The sequence below is a fragment of the Nerophis ophidion genome, linkage group LG02, assembly GCF_033978795.1.
Source record: "Nerophis ophidion isolate RoL-2023_Sa linkage group LG02, RoL_Noph_v1.0, whole genome shotgun sequence".
NCBI lineage: Eukaryota > Metazoa > Chordata > Actinopteri > Syngnathiformes > Syngnathidae > Nerophis > Nerophis ophidion.
The window spans coordinates 68,120,702-68,136,328 of NC_084612.1; the positions used below are offsets into that span (position 1 = coordinate 68,120,702).

General features: G+C 42.8%; 1 protein-coding gene across 1 annotated transcript in view; it reads right to left on the minus strand.

Annotated features, from left to right (window-relative positions):
• Positions 1-15,393, minus strand: part of necab3 (N-terminal EF-hand calcium binding protein 3) — a 94,071-nt gene extending 78,678 nt beyond the window's left edge. The window contains exon 1 of the mRNA XM_061889440.1: positions 9,856-15,393. Within this exon, the coding sequence (XP_061745424.1) occupies positions 9,856-9,951 (96 nt within the window). The 5' untranslated portion in view covers positions 9,952-15,393. The remainder of the gene's footprint in view (positions 1-9,855) is intronic.
• Positions 15,394-15,627: the final 234 nt, after the last annotated feature.

A 15,627-nucleotide genomic window follows, 5' to 3' on the forward strand; every position in this document is an offset into this window, starting at 1 on the left:
AGTCACGTAATATATGCGGATTCTATACACAAACACACACACACACACACACACACACACACACACACACACACACACACACACACACACACACACACACACACAAGTGAATGCAAGGCACACTTGGTCAACAGCCATACAGGTCACACTGAGGGTGGCCTTATAAACAACTTTAACACTGTTACAAATATGCACCACACTGTGAACCCACACCAAACAAGAATGACAAACACATTTCGGGAGAACATCCGCACTGTAACACAACATCAACACAACACAACAAATACCCAGAATCCCTTGCAGCACTAACTCTTCCGGGACACTACAATATACACCCCCTCTAACAACAAACCTCGATTTGGCATGTCACTATAAAGTTATATAAGCCTTGCTTGTTCAATATTCAATGCACAACTTGTTTGGGTCCCTATTAAAAGGTTAAGTTGTTCAACTTTGGCCCGCGGCTTCGTTCAGTTTAAAATTTTGGCCCACTCTGTATTTGAGTTTGACACCCCTGGTTTACACGTACAACTTTCTCCGAAAAAAACGTGTTTAATGCCACTCCTTAGTCTCAGTTTGTCCACCAAACGTTTTATGCTGTGCGTGAATGCACAAAAGGGAGCTTTGTTGATGTTACCGACATGCGTGGCGTGCTAATAATCCATGCCAATCATCATGTCAGCTTGCGTTCATGATGTCTTCAAGGAACGTGGGAATAAAATTCCACAAGTTTTTATATATCGTCAATGGACTGAGCAAAACTTTGCTCGAGTTTGAATCTTCTGAGTGTTTATTATTATAGCAAGATAATAAACCTTAGTTGTGGCACACAATAGCATCGTCTCACAGGAGCCCCTTTCACTCTGTCTTCGTTTGAGAGGGCATGGAGCTGATCATTTTCATAAAGTTGTTCATTTCGCAGCTTCTGAAAGTATTCCTGGAAGGCTGTTGTCTTATTTTTAGCTCAATACAATATTCCGTATGCCAGTGTATGAAGAAAAAGTCTTACTGTGCCTTCAGGACTGTCAGGTTGTTAGTAACACTCTTTCTTTCATTCGCTGTATGTCAACTATGTCAAGGTCTGACCTTTTGCCATCTATTTGGCTGTCTTGTGCTTCTTGACAGCTTTGCTGATGAGCCGGAACAACATCGGCTACTGTTAAAAGGGAACATTATCACAATTTCAGAAGGGTTAAAACCAATAAAAGTCGGTTCCCAGTGGCTTATTTTATTTTTTTCAAAATGTATCCCTAAAGTGCCTGATTTTCGCTATCTGTGAAGCCATCGTCCATTTTCCTGTGAAGTCATCCAGTGATGCCAATACGGATAGCACAGCAAGATATAGCGACATTAGCTCGGATTCAGACTCGGATTTCAGCGGCTTAAGCGATTCATCAGATTACACATTTATTGAAACGGATGGTTGGAGTACGGAGGCAGATAGCGAAAACGAATTTGAAGAAGAAACCGAAGCTATTGGCGCTATTCGGCCAAGTTTGCCTTAGCATCGCCGGTAAAATGTGCAGACCAACGATCGGAAGTTTCGCATCTTGTGACACTGGATCAACTTAAATCTATCAATTGGTAAGTGTTTGTTTGGCATTAAATGTGGGTGGAGGGAAACGCTGGATGTAAATATAGTTTCAAATGTACATACAGCTAGCCTAAATAGCATGTTAGCATCGATTAGCTGGCAGTCATGTCGTGACCAAGTATGTCTGATTAGCACATAAGTCAACAACATCAAGAAAACTAACCTTTGTGATTTAGTTGACTTTATCGTTGGAAATGAGTCTGCAGGTTATCCGTACATCTCTGTGCCATGTCTGTCTTAGCATCGCCGGTAAAATGTGCAGACACTCCGGCACATTCAATGGGGGTCTGGCGGCAGATTTCTTTGACTTTATCGCTATATCCACACAATCTTGCCATCGCTGTAGTAGCATAGCTATCGTCGGTAAAGTGTGCGAAAACAACTGACCATTTCGTCGGCTTTCCCTACACCCTCGTATTTTGAACAAATTCAGTCCAATTTTCTGCCACTTTCGCATCTTTGGGCCAGTGGTGCAACTTGAATCCCTCCCTGTTAGTGTTGTTACAGCCTCCGACAACACACCCACGAGGAATGATGTCTCCAAGGTTCCAGAACATAGTCGAAAAAACGGAAAATAACAGAGCTGAGACCTGGTGTTTGTAATGTGTTTGGGAAAATGAAAATGGCGGCTTTATTACCTAGGTGACGTCACGTTCTGACGTCATCGCTCCGAGAGCGATAAATAGAAAGGCGTTTAATTCGCCAAAATTCACCCATTTAGAGTTCGGAAATCGGTTAAAAAAATATATGGTCTTTTTTCTGCAACATCGAGGTATATATTGACGCTTACATAGGTTTGCTGATAATGTTCCCCTTTAAGGACTGTAACAGTAAAATGTATTTAACATTTGTTGGTAGAGTCTTCAAGGTGGTATAGCCCCGTTTCCCCGCACAGTTCACATTTCAAGTGAGGAACAGGAAGTGGACATACGGTGTTGCGATCCGCCTCCACAAGCCTATGTCTAAAAGCGGACGGAACGGCAGGACATTCAGCAGAGAGGCGGCGATCGAGGTGAACCCAGAGGCGAGAGATTTGCTTCTGTCGTTTAAAGGGGAACATTATCACAATTTCAGAAGGGTTAAAACCAATAAAAAGCAGTTCCCGGTGGCTTATTTTGTTTTTTGAAGTTTTTAAAAAAATGTTACCCATCATGGAATATCCCGTAAAAAGGCGTTAAAGTGCCTGATTTTCGGTATCTTTAAATCCATCGTCCATTTTCCTGTGACGTCATTTAGTGATGCCAACATGGCGGATAGCACAGCAAGATATAGCGACATTAGCTCGGATTCAGACTCGGATTTCAGCGGCTGTATTGAAACGGATGGTTGGAGTATGGAGGCAGACAGCGAAAACGAAATTGAAGAAGAAACTGAAGCTATTGAGCGAATAGCTACTGAGTGTCGCAGGATGTCCATACATCTTTGTGCCTTGTCTGTCTTAGCATCGCCGGTAAAATGTGCAGACAAAACGAGGATCTTTCGCATCTTTTGACACTGGAGCAACTTAAATCCATCGATTTGTAAGTGTTTGTTTGGCATTAAATATGGGTGGAGGGAAAGGCTGGATGCAAATATAGTTACAAATGTACAGACAGCTAGCCTAAATAGCATGTTAGCATTGATTAGCTGGCAGTCATGCTGCGACCAAATATGTCTGATTACCACATAAGTCAATAACATCAACAAAACTCACCTTTGTAATTTTGTTGACTTTATCGTTGGGAATGAATCCGCTTTGAATGTCGCAGGATATCCATACATCTCTGTGCCATGTCTGCCTTAGCATCGCCAGTAAAAAGTGCAGACCAAACGAGGGACTTTCGCATCTTTTGACACTGGAGCAACTTAAATCCGTCGATTGGTAAGTGTTTGTTTGGCGTTAAATGTGGGTGGAGGGAAAGGCTGGATGCAAATATAGCTACAAATGTACATACAGCTAGCCTAAATAGCATGTTAGCATTGATTAGCTGGCAGTCATGCCGCGACCAAATATGTCTGATTAGCACATAAGTCAATAACATCAACAAAACTCACATTTGTGATTTCATTGACTTTATCATTGGGAATGAATCTGCTTTGAGTGTCGCAGGATGTCCATACATCTCTGTGCCATGTCTGTCTTAGCATCGCCGGTAAAATGTGCAGACCAAACGAGGGACTTTCGCATCTTTTGACACTGGAGCAACTTAAATCCGTCGATTGGTAAGTGTTTGTTTGGCGTTAAATGTGGGTGGAGGGAAAGGCTGGATGCAAATATAGCTACAAATGTACATACAGCTAGCCTAAATAGCATGTTAGCATTGATTAGCATGCCGTGCTAATCGATGCACACTCCACGTAAGTCAACTTTAATCCATCCCTGATCGTGTTGTTACACCCTCCGACAACACACCGACGAGGCATGATGTCTCCAAGGTACGGAAAACAGTCGAAAAAACGGAAAATTGCAGAGATGATTTGACTCGTTGTTTGTAATGTGTTTGAGAAAATGGCGGACTGACTACCAAGGTCGCTCTAAGTGCGAATAATAGAAAGGAGTTTAATTCGCCAAAATTCACCCATTTAGAGTTCGGAAATCGGTTAAAAAATAGATGGTCTTTTTTCTGCACCATCAAGTTATATATTGACGCTTACATAGGTCTGGTGATAATGTTCCCCTTTAAGTCTCCTGTTCGGGAGCACTTTGCCTCCCGGTGAAATACGTATCCGGACAAAGACAAGTGGCTAAGTGTTTTAAGGAGGGATGGAGAACACATTGGCACTATATTTGCTAAACTTAAGGCATTAAGGAACATGTATTTGCTAAAAATAAAGTAATAATTCACACTGTTCAAACTGTTGCACGTCACCTATACCTCAGTGCTTTTATAGATTTTAAAGGCCTACTGAAACCCACTACTACCGACCACGCAGTCTGATAGTTTATATATCAATGATGAAATATTAACTTTGCAACACATGCCAATACGGCCGTTTTAGTTTACTAAATTACAATTTTAAATTTCGCGCAAAGTATCCTGTTGAAAACGTCGCGGTATGATGACGCGTCCGCGTGACGTCACGGATTGTAGCGGACATGTTGTTCCAGCCCTGATCCCAGCTATAAGTCGTCTGCTTTAATCGCATAATTACAAAGTATTCTGGACATCTGTGTTGCTGAATCTTTTGCAATTTGTTCAATGAATAATGGAGACATCAAAGAAGAAAGATGTAGGTGGGAAGCGGTGTATTGCGGCTGCCTTTAGCAACACAAACACGGGCAGTGTTTCCTTGTTTACAGTCCCGAAAGATGACGGTGAATATTTACTATGGAACAGAGCGGTCAAGCGAACATGGTTCCCTACCACATGTCAAATGGTAGGTTTCGGTGAGAAAATTGTGGTAATAAGTCGGCTCTTACCGTAGACATGAGCGGATAGCTTGCGTCATTTCTCGTGCACCTGTCAAAGAGGCAGCTCCGGACTCTCTTGCCTCCTCCGACCGGCCGCCCCCGAACGTGGGATGCTTCCACCGTGGAGGAGGGGGAAAAAAAACTCAGCCCGGCCCAAACGGCTGCCTTCGCTTCGCCTTGTCGAGAAACGTGGCTTCACTCAGAGACATTGGCGGTCACCACACCAGTGGCCACACCCCTCTGACTTTCAGGTACCACATAATCTCACTAAAACACTAGTAACACAATAAGCAGATAAGGGATTTTCCAGAATTATTCTAGTAAATGTGTCTAATAACATCTGAATCGCTCCCACTGCCGTCTTTTTTTTTCTTTTCTCTAGTCCTTCACTCTAACTTTCCTCATCTTTCATCATCACTCAAATTAATAGGGAAATCATCGCTTTCTCGGTCCGAATCGCTCTCGCTGCTGGTGGCCATGATTGTAAACAATGTGAGGATGTGAGGAGCTCTACAACCCGTGACGTCACGCGCATATCGTCTGCGCTTTTTTATTAGCAACCAAAAGTTCCTAACTTTATCGTCGATGTTCTCTACTAAATCCTTTCAGCAAAAATATGGCAATATCGCAAAATGATCAAGTATGACACAGAATGGACCTGCTATCCCCGTTTAAATAAGAAAATTCCATTTCAGTAGGCCTTTAATGCACTTTTTTCAAATGTGCATTATTACAGTATTTTGACCTAAATGGTAGGGGTGTAACGCTACGTGTATTTGTATTAAAACCGTTTCGGTACGAGGGTTTCAGTTCGGTTCGGCGGTGGACCGAACGAGTTTCCACAACGACATATTAAGTAGCGTACCGCAGGTTGTGTAAACAATGCACACCGAGGCACAACACACCGCATGCTAGCAGCGACCGGGCTACGATAGACTGACCATATGTCCTCTTTTGCAGGGCTGTCCGGGTGGAGTTTCTTAAATGCCTCAAATGTCGGGCATTTTAAGTTAGTGTTGCGTGTATTTTTAATGAACATTCAGGGTTAAGAAGGGGTTAAAAACAAAACAAATTGTGCACGCAGCAGCATTCGTGATCGAGGGGCAGAGAGAGAGAGAGAGAGAGAGAGAGAGAGAGTTATGATAAACGTGCATGCTTCGCCAGGCTCTGCTATTTCCCCATAGATTTATCAGATTTTATTTTTCATTATTTATAGCAGGGGTTGTCAAAAGTGTGCCCAGGAGGCCATTTGCGGCCCACATTCTAAAAATACTATTCCATCCATCCATTTCCTACCGCTTATTCCCTTTTGGGGTCGCGGGGGGCGCTGGCGCCTATCTCAGCTACAAACGGGCGGAAGGCGGGGTACACCCTGGACAAGTCGCCACCTTATCGCAGGGCCAACACACATAGACAGACAACATTCACACTCACATTCACACACTAGGGCCAATTTTTAGTGTTGCCAATCAACCTATCCCCAGGTGCATGTCTTTGGAAGTGGGAGGAAGCCACGCATTCACGGGTAGAACATGCAAGCTCCACACAGAAAGATTCCGAGCCTGGATTTGAACCCGGGACTGCAGGAACTATCGTATTGTGAGGCAGACGCACAAAACATAATACTGAATCAAAATCCATGGTTCCCATTACTTCACATCAAATATTCCACTAAGAAAAATATTTTTGGTGAAAGATTTTGCAGATTTGGTAAATAAATAACCAAAACATTTATATTTTCTTATTGTACCAAACCGTGACCTCTAATCCGAGGTACGTACCGAACCGAAATTTTTGTGTACCATTACACCACTACTATATGGTATTTTCTTTTAGCATCTGTATTGCACACAATGTTTTAAAAGTGGGCTCTAAATCCGTATTTGTTGTAAAATCACCTACATTTTTTATGTTACATTTTAAAAATCATCACATTCAAAAGCTAATGTTTTGCATTTTGTTCCTTGACTGCACTCAACATGAACTGAACCGTGACCATGATACAGAGTAGAATACTGAACCCTGTAATTATAGCTCACCGCTACAACAACACCATCACAGCTGCGGTGTTGTTTGATTGAGATCGAGTAAATTAGACTAAACTGGCTTGTTGTTGTCCACAAGGTTTCTGCAGGATGATGATGCATATTTTTGTTTTCCGCACACCGCGAGCCCTAAAAAGGTCAGAGCTGCTTCCCAAGAGAGAGCTGCATGCCCTCATGTCACGGCGACAGATGTTAAGTCAGTGGGCGCTCTCATTTCTCCATCAAGCTTCAAGTCTTACTGAAATGAGATTTTCTTATTTAAACGGGGATAGCAGCTCCATTCTATGTGTCATACTTGATCATTTCGCAGATATTGCCATATTTTTGCTGAAAGGATTTAGTAGAGAACATCCACGATAAAGTTTGCAACTTTTGGTGGCTAATAAAAAAGCCTTGCCTGTACCGGAAGTAGCGGACGATGTGCGCGTGATGTCACGGGTTGTGGAGCTCCTCACATCTGAACATTGTTTATAATCATGGCCACCAGCAGCGAGAGCGATTCGGACCGAGAAAGCCACGATTTCCCCATTAATTTGAGCGAGGATGAAAGACTCGTGGATGAGGATAGTAAAAGTGACGGGAAACAAAACAAAAAAGACAGGGCAGTGGTAGCGATTCAGATGTTATTAAACACATTTACTAGGTTTAATTCTGGAAAATCCTTTATCTGCTTATTCACTCTCCCGGTCCGATGGCCATGTACTGCTTGCCTGTGTGTCGGCTGGGACATCTCTGCGCTGCTGATCCGCCTTCGCCTCCGCTTGGGATGTTTTCCTGCTGGCTCCGCTGTGAACGGGACTCTCGCTGCTGTGTCGGATCCGCTTTAGACTGGACTCTCGCGACTGTGTTGGATCCAATATGGATTGAACTTTCACAGTATCATGTTAGACCCGCTCGACATCCATTGCTTTCGTCCTCTCCAAGGTTCTTACTCATCATTGTCACCGACGTTCCACTGGGTGTGAGTTTTCCTTGCCCTTATGTGGGCCTACCGAGGATGTGGTAGTGGTTTGTGCAGTCCTTTGAGACACTAGTGATTTAGGGCTATATAAGTAAACATTAATTGATTGATTTGATTGATTGATATTGTGTTACTAGAGTTTTAGTGGGATTATATGGTACCTGAAAGTCGGAGGGGTGTGGCCACGGGTGTAGTGACCGCCAGTGTCTCCGAGGGAAGCCACGCAGCCGCAGGAGGACGCAAGTTCCGCTCATGTCTCCGGTAAGAGCCAACTTATTACCACAATTTTCTCACCGAAACCTGCCGGTTGACACGTGGTCGGGAACCACGTTGGCTTGACCGCTCTGTTCCATAGTAAAGCTTCATCTTCGGGAATATAAACAAGGAAACACCGGCAGCATTCTTCTTTGACGTCTCCATTATTAATTGAACAAATTGAAAAAGATTCAGCGACAAAGATGTCCAGAATACTGTGGAATTATGCGACGAAAAGAGACGACTTTTAGGGAAGAGCTAGACGAAGTGGCTGGGGAAAAGGAAGTCAGGGCTTCCCTGCTTAGGCTGCTGCCCCCGCGACCCGACCTCAGATAAGCGGAAAAAGATGGATGGATGGATGATTGATTGATTGAAATAAAACTGTTCGCAAGTTTTGTGCAAACAAATGACATGCACTCGAGTAATACATTTAAATTGTTCCTGCATGACATTTTGACAACAAAATTGCACGTGTGGACAAATATTGGGGTCTTAACTTAAGCAAATTTGAATCATGCAAGTGCGTAATCACCTGTGATTAATCCAAATTCCAAAGTGTGATTACCGTATTTCCTTGAATTGCGGCAGGGCATATAGTATGCCTGCCTAGAATTACAAACTCGCTTCGCAAAATAATTAGCGCATGCTTACTATTACCGCCTGGTCAAACTCGTGACGTCACGAGTGACACTTCCCCTGTCGTCATTTTCAAAATAAAGGCTGATTTCAATACCGGTAATTTGAAATCGCATAAACGGAAGAAGATTAAGAGCTATTCAGTAGGATTTAAGGTCCAAGCTTACATCACACTCAAAATTTTTACTGCATGCCTTTGGTAAGTACCCGAGCTAACTGATAGCAGTTTTCTAAACTGGACTTTCAATCATGGCGGGAGGTAATAAAGCAAGATATCCATCGAGACAGAAAGACTTGTAAAACCGAAGAAAGATAAACAAGTTATCGATGCTTTTGATCAGAAGGAGCTGGCATGGATTTCATTTATAAGTAAAAGTAAGACCATTTTTCATTCATTTTTTTATTTAGCCTTTATTTAACCAGGTAAAATCCCATTGAAATCAAAGATCTCTTTTCCAAGGGAGACCTGGCCAAGAGGGCAGAAGCAAGGTTACATTAAAAACAGTAAACAACACATAGAACATCACATTTACAACATTAAAACTTGCTCATATGAGACAAGGTAGACTGCAATCCTTTCACAGAAGCTTTAAACTCATTTAATGTAACAAGGGTTTTAAGTTGAATATTCCATTGTAGGTTATTCCAAGTCTTCGGTGCGGAAAATAGTAACCATAATAACATTTTTTTTGTTATTAAATGTGCTTTTCATAATGGTATCCTTACATCACACTAAATTTTTTTACTGCATGCCTTTGGTAAGTGCCGGAGTGAGAAGAGGTTTTAAATTAATTAGCGCCCTGGTGGCAATTCAAGGATATACGGTAATCGGATTTAAAAAAATATATATATATTTGGCGGCTCTAGTCTTTATTCTATAAATCAAGGCTACGAAGGAATTCAATTTAGAAGGAAAAACTGCAGCGCTATGAAAGAAAAAAGAAAAAGTGTGTTGTTGGGTTCATGCACTTACATCATGAAGGATGCTGAGCTCTCGTCCGCTGCTTTGCTGCTTCTGCTGGCGCTTGGCAGACTGCAGACACATGGTGATCACCTCCGTGCAAAACATCCTTCTCTTTAAAAGGTGCTTCCAGTCTGCTCGTTTAGGACTGTCGGCAAGACTCACTGGAAGGTTAGTGCTGCTAAAGTGTGTGTGCTCAAGATGCCTATACTGTAGTCTTCATCAACTTTTATGTGGATGAACCGCAGCAGGAGCGCCCCCTGCTGGAGCCACTGGGACAGCTCATTGTAGCTATTCACTCATAAATAGCACTGCTTGAAAAAAAAAAAAAACTCCACAACTTACAATCCTCATTAATAGATCTAGCAATACCTGCTAAGAATAGAAAAATATGTAAATAGTGGTGTGTTTGCATGAGCTGTGAAGCCTTTGTGAAACATTGCCCCCTGCTGGACAGAGTCAGTAACAGCTTCCTTGCGTCCTAACCCTTAATTGTCATTCATTTTAACCAGACGAGTAAACTTTAAAGGCCTGGTTTAGTTTACTTAATTGCAATTTTAAATTTTGCGCGGAAGTATCATGCTGAAACGTCGCGGTATGATGAGGCGTGCGCGTGACATCACGCATTGTAGCAGACATTTTGGTCCGGCACCGTTCACCGCTATAAGTCGTCTCTTTTCATCGCATAATTCCACAGTATTATTGACATCTGTGTTGCTGAATCTTTTGCAATTTGTTCAACTAATAATGGAGACGTCAAAGAAGAAAGATGTAGGTGGGAAGCGGTGTATTGCGGCCGGCTTTAGCAACACAAACACAGCCGGTGTTTCCTTGTTTACATTCCCGAAAGATGACGGTGAAGCTTTACTATGGAACAGAGTGGTCAAGCGAACACGGTTCTTTGTGAAACATTGCCCCAGAGGCTATATTTTTTTGCGAAGATTAAGATTGTACGGCGTAAGCAGCCACCACATGATGATCTTCTACCATGCTATTGTAGAGAGCATCATTAGATACGGGATCACCTCATGGTTTGGCAACCTAACCGTTAAGCTAAAAAGCAAACTGGCCGACATGCATAAAACGGCAATGAAAATCGCAGGGAGGAAAGAATGAGTCCATACAGAGCATCTATGAGCAGGCAGTTATGAAAAAAGCTAAGAAAATGATTTCCAATTCACAACACCCACTCTTCCCTGAATATGGAACCCTGCCATCAGGGAGAATACTCCGGGTCCCACTAAGCAAATCTAACCGCCTTAAATTATCATTTGTCCCAGCCTCCATTAAGCTGACCAACAATGTGCAATAGAATGTTAATACATAGGTTAGCACTTTTTTTTTTAGCACATAGCACTTTAGAACTAAACATTTTAGCACACGGCACTTTATCCATAAGCTCTAGTGCAATGCACACTGGTATTTTATCTTTATCTCCATACTGTAGATTTTATGCCTACATAAAAGTGCCACCCGTGTCTATCAAGCTCCATGTTCTGATATTTAGATGTTTAAATGTTAGTTGGTTTTGTGTATGATAAGAAAGCAATGATGCACTGTGTCCAAGACAAATTTCCCCGTGGGGACAATAAAGTTGAACCTTGAACCTACCACGTGTCAACCGGCAGGTTTTGGTGAGAAACTTGTGGTAATAAGTCGGCTCTTACCGTAGACATGAGCGGAGAGCTTACGTCGTTCCACCTGTACCTGTCAGAGAGGCAGCTGTGGACTCTCTTGCCTCCTCCCACCAGCCACCCCCGACCGTCAGATGATTCCAACGTGGAGGAAACATCGGCTGCATTCGCCTTGTCGAGAAACGTGGCTTCCCTCGGAGACACTGGCGGTCACCACACCCCTCCGACCTTCAGGTTGTACAGGTATGACCATATGATCTCACTAAAACACTAGTAACACAATAAGCAGATAAGGGATTTTCCAGAATTATCCTAGTAAAATTGTCTAATATCTGAATCGCTCCTCTAGTCCTTCACTCTCACTTTCCTCATCCACAAATCTTTCATCCTCGCTCAAATTAATGGAGAAATTGTCGCTTTTTTGGTCCTAATCGCTCTCGCTGCTGGTGGCCATGATTGTAAACAATGTGAGGAGCTCCACAATCTGTGACGTCACGCGCAATTTGTTCAATTAATAATGGAGAAGTCAAAGTAGAAAGATGGAGGTGGGAAGCTTTTAGCCTTTAGACACACAAACACACAGTGTTTCCTTGTTTAAAATTCCCGAAAGTGAAGCTTTACTATGGATCAGAGGGGTCAAGCGAACATGGATCCCGACCAAATGTCAACCGGCAGTTTTCGGTGAGAAAATTGTGGTAATAAGTCAGCTATTACCGGAGACATCAGCGGAGCCAGCATCCTCCTGTCACACCCGTGGCCACACCCCTCCGACTTTCAGTTACTATTTAATCTCACTAAAACACTAGCAACACAATAGCCGATAAGTGATTTTCCAGAATTATCCTAGTAAATGTGTCTAAAAACATCTGAATCGCCCCTACTGTAATCGCCTTTTTTTCCCTCCTAGTCCTTCACTCTAAATTTCCTCATCCACGAATCTTTCATTTTTGCTCAAATTAATGGGGAAATTGTCGCTTTCTCGGTCCGAATCGCTCTCGCTGCTGGTGGCCATGATTGTAAACAATGTGAGGATGTGAGGAGCTCGACAACCCGTGACGTCACACGCACATCGTCTGCTACTTAAGGTACAGGCAAGGCTTTTTTATTAGCGACCAAAAGTTGCGAGCTTTATAGTGGATGTTCTCTACTAAATCCATCCATCATCCATCCATCATCTTCCGCTTATCCGAGGTCGGGTCGCGGGGGCAACAGCCTAAGCAGGGAAACCCAGACTTCCCTCTCCCCAGCCACTTCGTCTAGCTCTTCCCGGGGGATCCCGAGGCGTTCCCAGGCCAGCCGGGAGACATAGTCTTCCCAACGTGTCCTGGGTCTTCCCCGTGGCCTCCTACCGGTTGGACGTGCCCTAAACACCTCCCTAGGGAGGCGTTCGGGTGGCATCCTGACCAGATGCCTGAACCACCTCATCTGGCTCCTCTCGATGTGGAGGAGCAGCGGCTTTACTTTGAGTTCCTCCCGGATGGCAGAGCTTCTCACCCTATCTCTAAGGGAGAGCCCCGCCACCCGGCGGAGGAAACTCATTTCGGCCGCTTGTACCCGTGATCTTATCCTTTCGGTCATGACCCAAAGCTCATGACCATAGGTGAGGATGGGAACGTAGATCGACCGGTAAATTGAGAGCTTTGCCTTCCGGCTCAGCTCCTTCTTCACCACAACGGAATAAATAAGAAAATCTCATTTCAGTAGGCCTTTAAAAGTGTCTAAAATGTATATTCATTCGCTCGTTTAAGTTGTGGACACACGCAAAATACACGTCAGAACTGTAGTTTTGTCAGCTGTCTGTTTGATGGGACGACTCTCCTACTGTAAAAGCTACTTTTGTGGACGCTCATCACTATAAAACACCATTTAAAACACATAATAGTCACAACTTGATACTGACAGCTGTAATTCAATGTAATTGTAAATTTGGCTTGGTTAAAACCGAGAAAAAATACTCACATGACAGTGACGGCGTTAGTAGGTTTGCTATAGCTTTGTGCGTGTCGGTTCAATGCGGGCTTTAAAGGCCTACTGAAATGAGATTTTCTTATTTAAACGGTGATAGCAGGTCCAATCTGTGTGTCATACTTGATCATTTCGCGATATTGCCATATTTTTGCTGAAAGGATTTAGTAGAGAACATCCACGATAAAGTTCGCAACTTTTGGTCGCTAATAAAAAAGCTTTGCCTTTATCGGAAGTAGCAGACGATGTGCGCGTGACGTCACAAGTTGCAGGGCTCCTCACATATTCACATTGTTTTTAACGGGAGCCACCAGCAGCAAGAGCTATTCGGACCGAGAAAGCGACAATTTCCCCATTAATTTGAGCGAGGATGAAAGATTCGTGAATTAGAATATTGATAGCGAAGGACTAGAAAAAAAAAATCAATTGGGACGGATTCAGATGTTTTTAGACACATTTACGAGGATAATTCTAGGAAATCCCTTATCTTTCTATTTTGTTGCTAGTGTTTTAGTGAGTTTAATAGTACTTGATAGTCGGAAGGGTGTGTCCACGGGTGTCTGAGGGAAGTCGACGGCAGCTGTATGGACGGCGCCAGCTCAGCTGATCTCTGGTAAAAGGCGACTTTTTACCACAATTTTCTCACCAAAAACTGCTGGTTGACATTTGGTCGGGATCCATGTTGGCTTGACCGCTCTGATTCATAGTAAAGTTTCACCTCCGGGAATTTTAAACACGGAATCACCGTGTGTTTGTGTGGCTAAAGGCTAAAGCTTCCCAACTCCATCTTTCTACTTTGACTTCTCCAATATTAATTGAACAAATTGCAAAAGATTCAGCAACACAGATGTCCAAATTACTGTGTAATTATGCCGTTAAAGCAGACGACATTTAGCTGTATGTGTGCGTAGCGCTCATACTTCCTAAAAACCCTTGACGTCTTGCGTACACGTCATCGTTACACAAGGTTTTCAAGACGAAACTCCCGGGAAATTTAAAATTGTAATTTAGTAAACTAAAAAGGCTATATTGGCATGTGTTGCAATGTTAATATTTCATCATTGATATATAAACTATCAGACTGCGTGGTCGGTAGTAGTGGGTTTCAGTAGGCCTTTAAGTTTCCAATAATTTCTACAACACTTATTGTTTTGCGATAGAGTGAATGGAGCACATACTTGCCCCAAAAAAATTCAGGATTTATCATGGATTCAAAGGATTCTGGGTATTTGTTGTGTTGCGTTTATGTTGTGTTACTGTGAGGATGTTCTCCCGAAATGTGTTTGTCAATCTTGTTTGGTGTGGCTTCACAGCGTGGCGCATATTACTAAGAGTGTTAAAATTGTTTATATCACAACCATTAGTGTACTCTGTGTCACCCAGTATGCCTTACAGTCGTGTGCGTGTGTCTGCAGAAGCCACACACAACATGATGCTGGACTGAGAAGCAGATCGTACATGCTGTAGAAGGCGACAAAGCCAATGGCTTCATAGCACGCCCTAATACTTATCAACTGGGTGACTGCCGGCAGTTATTCTAGAGAATATTAGCGTCTCTTATTGTTTTCTTCGCTTTGTGACACGGGTCTTAAATGGCTCTTTGAATGGCAAAGGATACCGATCCCAGAACCATGTATATCAAATATTTCCGGATGGTTCAACCGCCAACCGCCCGAATCTAATTAAAATCTATTTTTTCGTCATGTCACCCGCCCGACCCGCGGTTTATCCGCGGATGAGACCGCAAACCGCGCATCTCTAATATATATATATATATATATATATATATATATATATATACATATATAAATAATTGCATGTCTGCGAGGCCGTGAATGTGTCCTGTGAGAGAAATGTTTGCATGAGTGAGCTTTTTGAGTTTGTGTCTTGTTTGATTGAAAGCACAAACGAAACAAACTAAATAAATCCCTGCGACATTGTAAGATATAAGCCATTCTATTCATTTTGAAGCCATTCAGTCCGTGTACATTAACGGTGAGTCAAGTACTTTCTGTCTTATAAGTGATGTTGGTCTGTTTTTAATAGTCTTGAATAACCGGAATGTACTCGTGACTTAATGGCGGAACGAACACTCCTCGTCGTTTCGAAGTTTTATTATAGAATTCTCTTGTACAACTTTACATTAATAAGCTAGATTTAAGTAAAATAAAACAGGCCGAAAAAT